General features: G+C 49.2%; 1 protein-coding gene across 49 annotated transcripts in view; it reads left to right on the top strand.

The window, feature by feature from the left end:
• Positions 1–15,124, top strand: part of LOC137648632 (protein tramtrack, alpha isoform-like) — a 363,704-nt gene that overhangs the window by 15,253 nt on the left and 333,327 nt on the right. For all 49 annotated transcript variants that reach the window (XM_068381625.1, XM_068381603.1, XM_068381599.1 and 46 more), the window contains 2 exons: positions 4,559–5,386; positions 5,706–5,807. In XM_068381625.1, the coding sequence (XP_068237726.1) occupies positions 4,559–5,386; positions 5,706–5,807 (930 nt within the window). The remainder of the gene's footprint in view (positions 1–4,558; positions 5,387–5,705; positions 5,808–15,124) is intronic.

Genomic DNA, 15,124 nt, shown 5'->3' with positions numbered 1-15,124 from the left:
TCCCCGGGAGAGGGTAGACCCATGACGGCTACCTCTGTCCCAGTGGCTTCATCCGTGATGGAGATAGCCGCTCCATCGTCCTGGCCAGCCCCATCCAAGCATTGGAGGTGGCCACTGACACTCCCATGACGGCTACCTCCGTCCCGGCGGCTCCATCCGTGATGGAGCCAGCCGTGCCATCATCCAGGCCAGCCCCATCCAAGCATCGGAGGCGGCCGCTGACATGGCAGGGTACTTAAACCCCACGGATCTCCCCGGGAGGGGGTAGACCTATGACGGGTATCTCCATCCCAGTGGCTTCATCCGTGATGGGGATAGCCGCTCCATCGTCCCGGCCAGCCCCATCCAAGCATTGGAGGTGGCCGCTGACACACCCATGACGGATACCTCCTTTCCGGCGGCTCCATCCGTGATGGGGCCAGCTGTGCCATTGTCCCGGCCAGCCCCATCCAAGCATCAGAAGAGGCCGCTGACATGGCAGGGTACTTAAACCCCACGGATTTCCCGGGAGGGGGTAGGCCCATGACGGCTCCATCCGTGACGAAGGCAGAGTGGTTTTTCCCCGAGCGGGTCGAACGGGGCTATTGCCTCTCCAGTGCCTGCCTCAGTGGCCGCTGGACAGGGAGCCCCGCACCTTTGCCCAGTGCCTCTTCGGTTCCGTCCGCCCGTCGGATGTAGAAGTTGGCACACGTAATCTTTCCCTTGCCTTGCCTCCCGTAGGGGAGCTTCGACTCCTCAGTTAACCTTCAGACCCTCCTACTCAGACTCCAGGAGAGGGCGTTCAGGCCGCGGCTCTCGAAGGAGTTAGGAGGGGAGGCCCCCCTACTCCTGCTGGCGCCTCAGGTGGGGGGATGCCTCAAACGATTTTGGCAAGCATAGCGGGACCACGGAGCAGATCCGGGGACCGTAGCAGTACTAAAGGAGGGGTACAAGCTTCCCTTCCTAGCGGACCTCCACCTCGGATCCCAGATCAACAGGCGGAGTGGTTGGCATCCAGAGACCCCTGGAGAGTAGCAGTATTGCAGGAAGAAGGCTCGGCAATGCTGGCGAAAGGGGCAGTAGAACCAGTTGAGAACCGAGTCCAGGGTTCTACAACAGGCTCTTCCTGGTGGAGAAGGTGACAGGGTTCTGGAGGCCTTTCAGCCCTCAACAATTCGTGTACAACACCGGCTTCAAGATGGACACTCCGAAGTCGGTCCTAGCGACCTTGAAGGAGGAGGACTGGTGAGGTCCATAGGCCTCAAAGCCGTCTACTTCCAGGTCCCTGTTCATCCCTCCAACAGGAGGTTCCTAAGGGTAAAATGGAGTACCAAAACATGGCAGTTCAAAACCCTATGCTTCAGACTGTCGACAGTCCTCAGGGCTTCACGAAGGTCTTCTCAACAGTTTCAGGCTGGGCTTACGAACAGGACGTCCGCCAGATTCGGTACTTAGGTGACTGGTTGTTGCTTTCAGTCCCAGAGGAAGTACTGAGGGAGCAAGACAAGAAGCTCCTGCAGTTCTACAACGTCTTGAGTATCATCATCAACCTGGGGAAGTCTCGGCTGATTTCCTCCACCAGGATGACCTACCTAGGGTTGGTTCTAGACTCCCGGATGGCGAGGGCCTTCCCCTCCGCGGAGAAACTGGACACCCTGAAACAGATACTCTGGCCCTTCCTGTCGGGCCAACCCAGGAGAGCCAAGGTCTGGCAAAGACTGATAGGACTCCCCGCACTAGAGTCCTGGTGTCCCCAGAGACGAAGGAAGTCCTGGGGTGGTAGCAATCGGAACGAACACCCTCAAGGGAATGCCCTTTTCTGCCGATCCTCCGGAGATGCTCCTGTTCACTGACCTATCCAAGGAGAGCTGGGGTGCTCATCTTCTCGACAAAATGGCAAAAGGTAAATGGGAAGTCGAGGAGACGAACCTGCACATATACGTGCTGGAGATGAGGATCGTACAATGAGCGGGCCTAGAGATCGTCCATCTACCCCGGGGAAGCTCCGTGGATCCGGGGTGCGACAACGCCACGGTGGTGGCCTACGTGAAAGAGTTCCTAGAATGGGCTGAAGTGGAACAAATTAATTTTTCAGCCAGGTTCTCTCCGGGGAAGAGGAACGTCCTGGCCGATGGCCTCAACTGGAAGGGTCGAGTGGTAGGGCTCGAGTGGTCCCTACACCCAGAAGTGGTCAAAACCCCCTCCCTGAAGTGGGGCTCGCCAGTGTTCGACCTCTTCGCCACGAGACTAAACGCACAGCTCTCCATGTTTTGTTTTCCTGTGCCAGATCCAGCAGCATCGTTTGAGGACGCCTTCCAATGAGACGGACAGCCAACCTGTGGGTGACTTTGGTAGCGGCCTGGTGGCCAGAGAGGGAGTGGTTCGCGGATCTAAAGGAACTGGCATGCCTTACACCTGGGACACTTCCAGACAGACCAGACCTTCTCCGGCAGCCTCACTTCCAGAGTTTCCACGAAAACCCTTGGTCCCTCCTTCACGCGTGGAGGTTATCGAGCGTCTCCTGAGAAAGGAAGGATTTCCGTCGAGGACAGCATCAAGGATGACAGGGTACCTGAGGTGTTCGTCAGTCGAGGTGTACCAGGCGTAGTGGGCTACCTTTTCTAAGGGGTGCTCCTCGAAGAACATCAGGCCGTTAGGGGCCTCCATTCACGAGATTGCAGACTTCCTGGTCTATCTCGGGGATGCAGTGGGCATGTCCATCTCAAGTCTTCCTCCTGAAGGACATAGACCTGGGTGCCTCCAGGTAGATCTCGACGCTCTTCAAGAGCTTCGAGCAGTCGTTTTTCCTCCAAGCCGTTAGAGTACCCCAGGGGGATGTGGCTAGGGTACTTGAAGTTGATTTTGGAACCTCCCTTCGAGCCTCTAAAAGACATTCTAGACAAGGAGCTCACCCTCAAGGCAGTCTTTCGTTTAGATCTGGCATCAGCAAAGAGTAGGTGAGATTCCTGGCCTGTCGTACGAGATCTCACACTCGAAGGGCTGGCGAGATACTACTTTCAGATTCTTACCCTCCTTCGTAGCCAAGACTCAGAATCCAGTTGTTTGGGACCCCAAAATGGAATTGTTCCCAGTGCCAGCTATCCCTCGCTCGGACAACCCGAGGGACTTGCAGTATGGCAGTATTTAGAAAGGACAGCTAGACTTCATCCCGAGATCAAGAGTGTGTTAATTTTCCTCGGGACTGTGAAGGAGCCAGTCTCCAAGAACACTTTCTTCTTCTGGATAAGGCAAGTGATCGTCAGGCCCTACAGTTGTGTAGGGGTCCCCTTTCCAGGAAAGCCCACACCCCACAGCATTAGGAGTCTAAATGCTTCTTTGGCATTTGAGAAGAACATGGCAGTGGGCCAAAGCCTGAGGGCAGGTACTTGGTCTAACCAGTCGACCTTTACGGCTCATTGCTTGAAGGACTACTCGAGAAAGTCCCTGGGCGGGTTCTCGCGTGGTCCCGTCATTTCCGCGCTCCAAATGGTTTAAGGGTGTAGCCCCAGTGGTAACTGCGGGTAGCGAGTCCAAGAGACACAGGTTCCTTCCTGAGCCCCCTTGTTCTTCCTTCCCCTATTCCCTTACCGGAAATGGCTCGGGTAGCCCCCTGAAACTGCCATGGGATACACTATCATTGGAAGGACATGTCTACTAGGATTCTTGCAGAAGTGAGTTACATAGACACTAAGATGATTTTTAGCGTAGTTTTCCCTTTTTTCTCGTGTTTTCTTTGAGGTCAGTAGAACCTAGTCTCCTACCTAGGTTCCTCTTCTATTCTCGTCACGGTCTCTAGGTCCTGAAGGACACTTCCACCTCCTAAAGTATAAGTCTCCTAAGAAAGAAGTTCGAGGTAAGTATTCTGTGTTGGAACAAATCACAAATTTTAAGTAATTTGTATTTTTCCTAACAATACTTACCTCGAACTACTTTCGGGTAATGGCCCGCCCATCCTACCCCGAGTGCCTTGCTGGACTTAGTAGATACCTAAGCTATCAAGAACTTACTGGAGATCGAGACCTGAGCAAGCATGCTCTCTGACCTGGGGGATAGCCTCAGGGCATGTTCCACTCCACCTGAGGTTACCCCTCATAGAAAACGGGACTAGGGTAAACTACACAAAACTCTGGTCGGTTGGGAGGAGATCCCAGATACTCCTAAGAAAGTAGTTCGAGGTAAGTATTGTTAGGAAAAATACAAATTACTTAAAATTTGTGATGTTCTGTACCTAAATAATGTACAGGTAAAGTAAATTTCTGCATGTTCCATGGGTCAAGTTTCCTGTTTCAGTAACTCATTAATCTTGTTAATTTCCTTCCTTTTAATGATAATGATAATGCAATGTGTACTGCTGAAGATGAATTTGAATAGTCTATTGTACAAAGCTTTTAATACTGAAATCTAATTTATTTCCCATTAGAATTTTAAAGTTTCTTATTCAAGTTCTATAATGTTTTGTTTTTAAGATTATACTAGATATACACCTTTTGTAAGTGTTTGAAAACCTGATATTTATATTTTGTTGCTGTTGAAAGCCTGTGTTTACAATATTTTATTTATGTCTACTTTCTACTTACAGCAATCTTACACTGACGTAACAATTGCCTGCGATGGCAAGTTCTACAGCGTACACAAGTTGGTGTTGTCCACGTGTAGTGATTACTTTTGTGCCATGTTTGAGAAAACTGCTTGCAAGAGCCCAGTCATAGTATTGAAAGACATAAAGAGTGGGGAACTAGAGGCCTTGCTTGACTATATGTACCTTGGTGAAGTGAATGTGAGACAGAGTGACTTAGCGTCTTTAATAAAGGCGGCAGAAAACCTTAGAATAAAAGGACTTGCTGTACCTGATGATGAACCCCCTTCTAAAAAGGGTAGTGTTGGTGCTCCTAGTCGTAGAGACGGTGGTTGTGGTAGTCCCCCCGCTAAGAGAAAACGTAGAGATGAAAGTGAGGATGGGAGGGAGGATGTTAGACCGATTCCTACCATGTTACCCACTCCTCCTCCCCCTTCTAGACCAAAGAGCCCAGTGATTCAGAGGCTGAGCCCCTCCCCGCATAGAACTCAAGACTCTTCGTCAACCGAAGAACATTCTAACCGTCCTCATTCATCACCTGCGGAACCCTCTGCGTCTTCTCTCTCGACTTCTCAAGCACCTCAGCCCTCGGGTAATGATCAGTATTCATCCGATGAAACTCTCGTTAAGGTTGAAATGGAAGACGAGGCGCCGGACACTGATGGTCCAGAGTACAATGTCAATGCGGATGGTTACAAGGAGGAGGACGACTCTAGTGGTGCCATCAACAATGACTTACCAGAGTTCCTACAGGCGGCGGCGTCTGGAACACTATCTAGCAGTACAAGTTTCTCACATCCGTCATTTGCTGGGCCATCAAGTTACCAGCCTGTAAGTACTGTGCTGTACTGTATATCATTTAGGTACTTCGGTGTAGTAATTCGGTAATAATCTGAAATTTCAAAATAAAAAAATTGAACTTTTCCTACCAGTCATTTTAGAAGTTTTTTAAACACATTTCTGTAAATTAATAAGATTAAAAACTTTTAAGGGTTTGTCCTAAAGGTAATCAGGAATTTTAGTGTTGCATATTATTATTGATTGGCATGATTAGAATGAGCTGTGGCATGTGCTTCAAAGCTCACGATTCATAACTTGACCTAAGAGTTCTTGCCTCTATGTAATCCTCTTTTCTTTCTCTCCATTACAGGGTGACTTGGCTGGTTGGCAGGGTGACGTGTCATCCATGGGCTTTCCTTCGCACCTAAACTTCAGCGCCTCAGATAGTTCTAGTCAACAGAATGCACCTGGGGTAAGTGTTACTCTCTAATAGTTTTCTTTACCATGACCACTTGCATCTGAACTAGAGGTACTTGAAGCTATTGTTCCAGTCCCAACTGGAGTATTCCAAGCCCTGCTTGTTGCAACATCAGTTGGTTACAGAAACCGGAAACACAGGAGGCTGTCTTTGGGTCAAATTACAGTACAAATATTCCTTTTAATAAGAGGATAAATAATTTGATACACTTTGTAGTTGTTGAATGATGGTTATTTGAGTCTGCTTAGTGATTTTGCTTTCAATTTTAGTGGGAACTCAGGTTTGTAGAATATGATAGGATATGTTTTTAATATACTTCAGTCAGTGGCTGAATATCATAATGAGATATCAGGCATGAAATAGGTTTATAACGTAGGAATTTCCTGTTAGTGCTTCAATTTTATGTTGACCAAGGGTGGGCTTAGTGTTTACCCTTAGCTGTCATTATTGAAAGATTTTGTTTTATTGGGTAGATAATCCTGTTGTGTTGCCATTTTATTTATCATATTGATATACTTTGGAAGTCATAATACAGTTAAGTAGGATGCTATATCTATAAATGAATAAAGTTTTTAACAGTACAGCTAGATTGTGTGTAAAGTCGAAGTCTGTCATGTACCGATGACATTCATCTATTTATCGCAAAAGAATTACAGTATAAGCTCCGTAAGTCATGCAGGTCTGTTAGGGTGGTGGTGATTTTCAAAAAACAAATATGCAATCACTGGGGGTAATTGCTGTAATTTCACGTTATCTGTAGTGGTTTGGTAGTTGTCATTTTACCTTCCAGTAGATCCAATAGGTGTCCTAGTACACTATGATAAAGTTTAGACATTAATAAAGGCTATGTAGCATCCATTTGGTTCCCAACTACCCACTTTTTAGCCTACTATATCTGTTCCCAAATTTGCCCATCTTGCTGTTAATTGATCAGACTGTCTTGGGAAAACTCATGGATATTTTTTGTATTTTATTAACATTCAGAATTATCTGATTATGGGTATGTTGTCCATCTAACTATGTCTCCCTTGTAACAGAGATTTACATTCAGTGGAGTCTTTTATGTTTTGCTGCACAAGTTGGGATTTCTTCTGTAGTCCATTTTTGTTGTACTTCTTCCAAATAAAGACATGTCCATGACTTTCATGGGTATTTGGCTTCAGTCATAACTTCACATTACATTGGTGCAAACTTGTTTATGATTTGTCTGATCCAGTAACCCTAGCAACTGGAAGATTTATACAAAGTATTCATAGTAATTCTTACCTAAAAAGGATTTATCTAAGAAAGAAATTTTTTCACCTGTTTTTCTTATCTTGGAATATCTGTAGAAAACTTAAAATATCATGAGTTCACCCAGAAGTTTTTATTGGATTTCAGTCACAAGAAAGCTTCATTTGAAACATTGTGATAGGAAGGGTAAAGGAGAAAATTTCCATTATACCAATAGGATACTTAGTATTGGCAACCTTCTTTGTTTAAATTGTTTGAGGAGTACTGTACATAGGTTTCTTGGTTTCCAATTCAAATAGGGTCTATTTCATGTAGTTTAATTGCTGCCGAGAAATCAATTTTAATGAGACTACATTCACTGTATACTTTTGTTTAGGTTGATTGAATACTATAAGTATAGCTTATGATCATTACAAGGATATTTTACAAGTGTTTTGAAGGAAATATTTAGTTATTCTGGCATATTCAAAAAAATGGGTTGCAGCCTAGCAAGTAATAATAATATTAATAATATTGTAGGCTTTAGGTTTCTCAATTTGCAGCAATTTCATTGACAGTAGCTGGCTTTTTGGACCACTTTAATTTCCTTTTACCTGTACTTAATCTTAGTACAGTAGATTAGAACTTCAGTTTTTGGTATCTTCTTAATTGGTTTTTGGGGTTGCAGATAATGTGATTGGTATCTTCTTAATTGGTTTTTGGGGTTGCAGATAATGTGATTGGTATCTTCTTAATTGGTTTTTGGGGTTGCAGATAATGTGATTGGTATCTTCTTAATTGGTTTTTGGGGTTGCAGATAATGTGATTGGTATCTTCTTAATTGGTTTTTGGGGTTGCAGATAATGTGATTGGTATCTTCTTAATTGGTTTTTGGGGTTGCAGATAATGTGATTGGTATCTTCTTAATTGGTTTTTGGGGTTGCAGATAATGTGAAAAGTCACAAATCCTGATGGTTGAAACAGCAACAGCTGAATCTCTGACTAAGGTACCATCATTCTATGAACTGGAGACTTGATACTATATACAGTACTGTTTTGTAAGGGTAGCTTATCAGCGAGAGGTTGGCCTAGATTGGATGATCAAACTAAGCATATTATATTACCCAAAAGAATGATTTTTATGTACTGATGAAAAGTTTTTAATACAGGTTGCATTTCATTATGTGGAAAGACTTGCCCATTTTATGTTTGTTCCGTAACCGAAATACAAACCACGCTATTTACATGCAGTATTACTTTCGGCGTAGCTGAAATGACGAGCCATTAGATTTTTAATGAGGGTTAACTACCCTCTCGCTAGCTAGCGAGGGGGGGGTAGGGGAGAGGTAGATAGCTACCCCTCCCCCCTCACACACTGGTGAACTGATTCACTTCGCTTTTGGCTTGGACGGTGGGCAGACGTCTCTGTCCCGTCCTCGCATGGCAGCCATTAATGTTTTGTCTTTACTTAATTACTTACTTTTCTTATACTTAATATATATGTAAAGATTCTTATGTTTATGTATATATTTGAGTATAGAAATACAGTAAGTTTCCTTTTCAGTGTTTGTGCTGTGTGTGTACGACAACATCTCCGTGTGGTTCCAGGCCCCCACGGTGACATTTCATGGGTCGCGATCTCTCCCTTGGTCCTTCGGTCCTCCCTTCGGCTTCCGATTCTCGGGCGCCGTGGGGATTCGTCATCGTTGGACTTTATTTATTAATCTGTTTTCTCCGCTGTTCCTCCTTCCCTACGAGGAACTTGGACTATCAGCGTAGGGAACATGGGAGTTTAGTTTGACTACGGTCTCTATCTCTCTCTCTCTCTCGAGGTTGTTCACCCTTTTATTACTACTACGTATTACGGTAGCTTCCTTCCCGTTGCGGGTTGAGTTGCTACTCCGTTTATTTTGTCTCAATTATTTTTAATCAAATCTAATTGTATTTGTTAACTTTTCAGCTTCTGTGTAGAACGCTTCCCTTCGGGGTTCATTCGTTCTTACTATTAGTGAATATTCTTAGATGAATTACATAATTATAATTGTTATACTGTAATTCTGTTTTTGTTACAGTTCTCCGCCTTCCCCCCCTTCCCGTGAGTGTCAGTGGGGGAGGAGGGCGCATTCCTGGTGTGTAATTCTTATGTTCTTTTCCCTCGGGGTTCCTCTTCGGAGTTCCCCCGGGGGAATGAATGTTAACTAATTATTTATTTTATTTTCACAGTTAACTATCTAGTTTTTCGTTTGCCTAATATGCCAACGAAGCAGAGCTGTCCTGTTTGGGCCTGGGGAGTCTGCTGTTGCCGCCTCCTCTCTACGACTTCGTCATGGGCGTGTTCCCTTCTCCTAGAAGTTCTCCCGTGACAACTGTCAGCTCCTTAGTTCGTTTAGAACGCTCAGGAGGTTCGCCTCCATGGGTGGGTAACTTCCTTTCCGAGGGACTTCCAGGTATGAGTTTTTTCCCCTTCATGGGGGGCAACTTCTCTTACCTTAATAATTCCTGGTTGGGTTTTTTCCTGGTCCTCGGGCGGTTATGCTCTTGATGCTGAGCGACCGCTTTTGTAACCATGCTGAAGGGGCTGAGCGGTTGCAAGGCCGGACCATGGAATTCGTGTGATTATGCTCTGGGTACTGAGCGGTCGCACTTGCAGCTACGCTCAAGGGGCTGAGCAGCTGCAGGAGCTCCTCTTCGGAGGGTTGCTCTTTATGGTCAGCTTGCTGATCCAACGGCCCTAAGGGGCGCTTTCATCAGTTCTTCTTGTCTCTTCTACGAAGTGTTCACCTCTCTCGTTCGCGAGAGAGGACGCTCATAGAGACTCCTCTTCGGAGGACTCCCCTGCTGCTGTTGCTGATGTTGCTGAAGGCTCGGTTACCCCCTCCGAACATCCTTCGAGGGGGCAGCTGAGTCCAACGGTCTCTCCTGCGAGTGTCTCTCCCCCTCGGGGGGAGTTCACTAACAGAGACTCCTCTTCGGAGGACTGATGATGGTGCTCCTGTTGCTCCTGTCCGTGGTCGCCTTCATCTTCAGCCGCAGAGGATCCTCCTCGACGAGAACAGACCGTTGCAGCTGCTTCGCTAGACCTTTCGGCAGATCGTTCGCGATCTCCGACACCTGCCAGACCTTCTTGTCTTCCATCTCCGTTCCTGGACGCAGATGCGCAGTGGGCGCCACTCCACCCCGTTTTCCAACGGGAACTAGTCCCTTTGGGGCTAATGGCTTATCTCACAATGTGAGTAAGTCCCTTTAGTGCTAGGTTTTTACCTGTGCAACCTCGTTCTCCTGCGCTAGTTCGAAAATGCTCTCCTGCTGTGGACCAGACTTCTGCTGAATCAACACTTCAGCGACCTCCTGTTGCTGAGTCTCGCCGTAGATCTCCTGATCGCCAACTCTTCTGAGACCTTCTGTGCGGCTACGCGCCATGTGCACCAACGGTCTCCGGTACGCCCACGATCGCCTGCTCAAAAGCGCACATCTGCTCGCCCTTTTCTGATGTGCGCAATGCGCACCAACGTTCGCCCTCGCGCCCACGATCTCCGGATCTGGGCGCAGGCAGGGAGATTATTTCTTCGTTGAACTCTCACGTTCGCCTGCTTACCAGCGCACATCTGCGCGCCCTTTCCTGATGTGCGCAATGCGCGCCAACGTTCGCCTACGCGCCCACGATCTCCGGATATGGGCGCAGGCAAGGAGATTATTCCTTCGCCTCCTCGCCGACGATCTCTCTGGTTCTGCACCCTCGCTGATATCTTCTGGCCGCGCAACTACGCACCAACAATCTCCCCGGTTCCTGCCTCGACGCGTGCAGTTCAAGAGGTTCCTAAGCTAGCGCACAGGCGCTCACAGGTTCCTCTGGACTCGCAGCGCCCTTCTGGAGTTTCGCGCGAACAGTCCCAGCGCTCAAGCGCTCGCCAACGTGCCAGCACGCTTCCTCATCACAGCGCGCCGCCCAGGAGACGCCTAAGCTAACGCACAGGCGCTCACAGGCACCCCAGGGGTCTCCTTGCGCGCCAGCAATCTCCTAAGCGCCCGCGCGATTCTTCGCCTGCGAGCAAGCGTTTTTCAATGCGCCAACGCTCCCACGCTTCAAATCGCCGTAGGTCTCCTACGCGCCATCGCTCGCCAATGCACCTTCGCCCGCCTACGAGCCATTGGTCTCCCGGCCGCCAGCGCTCGCCCTTACAACCGCGCGCCCACTCGCCCGCGCGCATGCGCACCCATGTTCTAACGATTTTTCCATTGCGCGATTCCCGTCGGGTTTCGAAACACGGGCAACCTGGCGATTCTTCTGGAGCGCGTACTTCTAGATCATTGTCGTCACGATCTCCACCCGTAGACGCAGAGCAGCGCACGTGCAGGAGTAGGAAGAAGCTTCAGAGAGGTCTGGGCAACATTCTTCTCCTTCTTTTCAGGCAAGCCCCATCATCTCTAGTCCTCAGGATCACCCGATCCCCTTCCCTCCAGTGGGGTCGCTGACACTGCGTCTGTCAGCCATCAGCAGAGGAAGTACTTCAAGATTATGGGGAAGCCTGGTTTAGCTCTGCCTCTCCCATTCCGTGGAAGTGCTTCCAGGGGAATTTCTCTCGAGAAACTCTCCGCCCGGCAGGGGACATTCTCGGCTTCAGAGATCTTGAGCCAGGTGAAGGCCGCAAAGTGTGCCATGCAGGCCACTTCGTGGCTGGTCGTCTGGCTTGGATCTCTGGGCATCCTGTTGTTATCCGAGGACTTGTCCAAGGAGAGCACCAGGAAGACCATGGAAACTTTCCTCCTCTCGGGCACGAGCACCATCGATTTCCGGCTCATCAAGTTTTGAACTTGTGAGCAAACGATGTTGAAGCATTGAGATGCAGTGACCGAGAGGTTCCTCTCGAAAGTCCCAACCGTGGATGTTGGCAAGCTCAGACACTTCATCCTTGGAAAGAGCTTGTTTGAGCCCAAGGACGTGGGACGGACAGCTGAGAGGTAGAGGAAATTGAATCACGATTCGCCCCTCCAAAAGGCTCTTACATCCAGACCCTACAAGCCTCCAGCGCCTCAACAACAACAGACTCGTCGGCCTAGGACATCGGAACCGGCTCCGGCGGCAAAGACAAAGGTGTCTAAACAGCAGCCCCCTCTTGTCAGGCACAAGAAGGACGGGAAGTCCTTCTAGGGAGGCAGTAATCCTAGAGGGAGCGGCTGAGGCCGCAAACGCTAGGATTGGCAACCCCCCTGCCCCCCAGTGGGGGGATGCCTAAAGTTGCACGTTCAGGTGGCAGCAACTCGGGGCCGATTCCTGCACGATCTCCGTGATCAGCCAAGGATATCGCGTCCCGTTCATGACATCTCTACCTCCCCTGACAGCGAATCCGGTGTCGCTGAGCTCTTATGCCATGGGATGGGCAGAATTCGAGACCATGCTCTAGGAAGATGCTCTCCATAAGGTCGTCGACGGCTCCCCCCGTCTTCTTCAGTCGACTATTTCTTGTTAAGAAGGCGTCTGAAGGCTGGAGATCCGTCATCAGCTCTGAACAAGTTTGTCGAGCCAACTTCATTCTGCGTGGAACAGCAGAGTTGTTCTGATTTGCAGTGAGACCACAAGTCTTCAGGTGCACACTGGATCTGAAGGAAGGGTACTTCCAGATCCCAATCCATCCGTCCTCCAGGAAGTACTTGAAATTCAACCTAGACAACAAGGTCTACCAGTTCAAGATGCTGTGTTTCGATCTCGCCACAGCACCGCAGGTATTCACCAGAATGTTCACCCTGATATCTTCGTGGCCACGCAGGATCGGCATTCGTCCCCTTCGCTATCTGGATGACTGGCTAACCCTGGGAGTCTCGGAATCGACCCTTCTTCGACACCGAGGCAAGCCTCTGGGACTTTGCCAAGATCTAGGGATCATGGTAAATCTCGAGAGGTCTTCTCTGCTTTCATCCCAACACCTGGGATATTTAGGCATGATATTAGACACCAATCTCCACAAAGCCTTCCCATCAGTCGACAGGATAGCAGGGCTGAGGAGAGTCGCAGAATGTTTCCTCAGACGAGGAGAGCTTCCAACCCAATCTTGGTAACGTCTCCTAGGTCACCTTTCCTCCCTGACCCGTCTAGTTCCAAACGGCCGCCTCAGGATGGGATCCCTGCAACGGCGGCTCAAGTCCCGGTGGAACCAAGGCAATGATTCCCCGGACACTCTGGTCCCTATGGGACCTGCGGAATGAATGGACCCGCAGTGGTGGTTGTCCTACGGGAACCTTTGAAAGGGAGTGGATCTTCGCGTCCTTCCCCTGCATTTGATGCTGTTCTCGGATGCGTCAAAAGAAGGGGGGGGGGGGGTGCCCACGTTCTGAACCAAAGGATCTCAGGCCTATGGTCAGAATCAGAAAGGTACCTCCACATCAATCTGCTAGGAATGAAGGCCGTATATCTGGCCCTTCAACAGTTCCAACAACCCTGGCGGGTCACTCCGTGAGCGACAACACCGTGGTAGTGGCTTATTTCAACAAGGAGAGAGGAACCTTTTCATAACAGCTTTCCCATCTTGCAGTAGAGATACTGAGATGAACCGTTTCCACTCAATACCCCTATCGGCTCGCTTCATTCCGGGCAAAGGAATGTGCTCTCCGACAGTCTGAGCAGAGCCTCGCAGATAGTGAGTGCCGAGTGGTCTTTGGACCCTCTAGTAGCCAACAAAGTCTTGACTTTGTGGTCCTGTTCACGACAGCCTTGAACTTCAAGCTGCCGCTGTACTACTCCCCAGTCCCGGACCCCAAGGCACTCTGGCAAGATGCCTTCCTACAACGGTGGGACAACATCGACGTCTACGCCTTCCCACCGTTCTGTCTGGTGAGAAGAATGCTCAACAAGACCAGACTATCGGTCAACCTGTCAATGACCTTGATAGCTCCGCTACGGCATCATGCAGAGTGGTTCCCGGACCTTCTGCATCCCTTGACGGAACTCCCGAGAGAGCTTCCCCCACGACACGAGCTACTCAAGCAACCACACTGCAACATCTGCCACAAAGCCGTAGCATCGCTTCGGCCTCACGCCTGGAGACTATCCAGCATTCCCTCACAGGAAGAGGCGTTCCGCAACAAGTTGCGGAGATGTCTCAACACCTGCGAAAGTCATCCGCAGGGGTCTACCAGGCGAAGTGGAGAGTCTTCTGTGGTTGGTGTCGTGGGAGAGTTATCTCTCCCCTTGATGCCACTATTCCAGCAATAGCGGAATTACTGTATTGTATACCTGCTGGAGGGAATGCGCCTTTCGCGCTCGGCGGTGAAAGCCTATTGCTCAGCCTTAAGCCTGGCCTGCAGGCTGAAAGGAATAGACATTTAATCCTCGCTGGATCTTTCTTCGCTTATACGAAGCTACGAACTTACCTGCCCTCAGTCGGAAGTGAGACCTCCTCCATGGAACATGGTTCGGGTTCTTAGGGCTCTCAAGAGACCTCCTTGCAAACCATTATGCCATGCTTCTGATCGTCAGCTGACTTGGTAGACGGTGCTCCTGCTCGCTCTGGCCTTGGCCAAGCGTGCCAGCGAACTTCATGGTCTCTCGTACGTCGTCGCCTATTCAAGAGGAGAAGGGGAGGTAACGTTCAGGTTCGTCCCTGAGTTGGTCACTAGTCTCAAAATCTTGGAGCCCGGACCCCCGGTTCGACTCCTTCATGATTTCGAGTCTCCGTTCTGTAACAGATGACCCAGACCATCTCCTACTATGCTCAGTAAGGAGTCAGAGGTGTTATCTTAAGAACAGCTGCAGTTCGTCCTCATGTGCAAGCCCTTTTGGGAGCACAGGAAGGACGGAGAGGAGGGTCACCAAGAATACCTTTTCAGCCTGGATTCGGAGGGTCATCCATCACGCCCTGAATCCAGACCCTCCTCCGTCACGTCGCCTTAGAGCACACGATGTCAGAGGCATCGCAACGTCCCTGGCCTTCAAGAGGAACTACTCTGTGAAGCAGGTGCTACAAGCTGTAGTCTGGAAGCATCAAACGACCTTTACAGCTCACTACCTGCAGGACGTGACCCACAGGAGCTTCGATACGTTTTCTATCGGCCCTGTGGTGGCTACACAACAGCTGGTCTAACTTCAGGCTCCTTAATGGACAGAT

The sequence above is a fragment of the Palaemon carinicauda genome, chromosome 10 (genome assembly GCF_036898095.1).
Source record: "Palaemon carinicauda isolate YSFRI2023 chromosome 10, ASM3689809v2, whole genome shotgun sequence".
In the NCBI taxonomy this organism is placed as follows: Eukaryota; Metazoa; Arthropoda; class Malacostraca; order Decapoda; family Palaemonidae; genus Palaemon; species Palaemon carinicauda.
The sequence above is the reverse complement of the archived record's forward strand: the minus strand, read 5'-3'. Positions and strand labels throughout refer to the sequence as shown.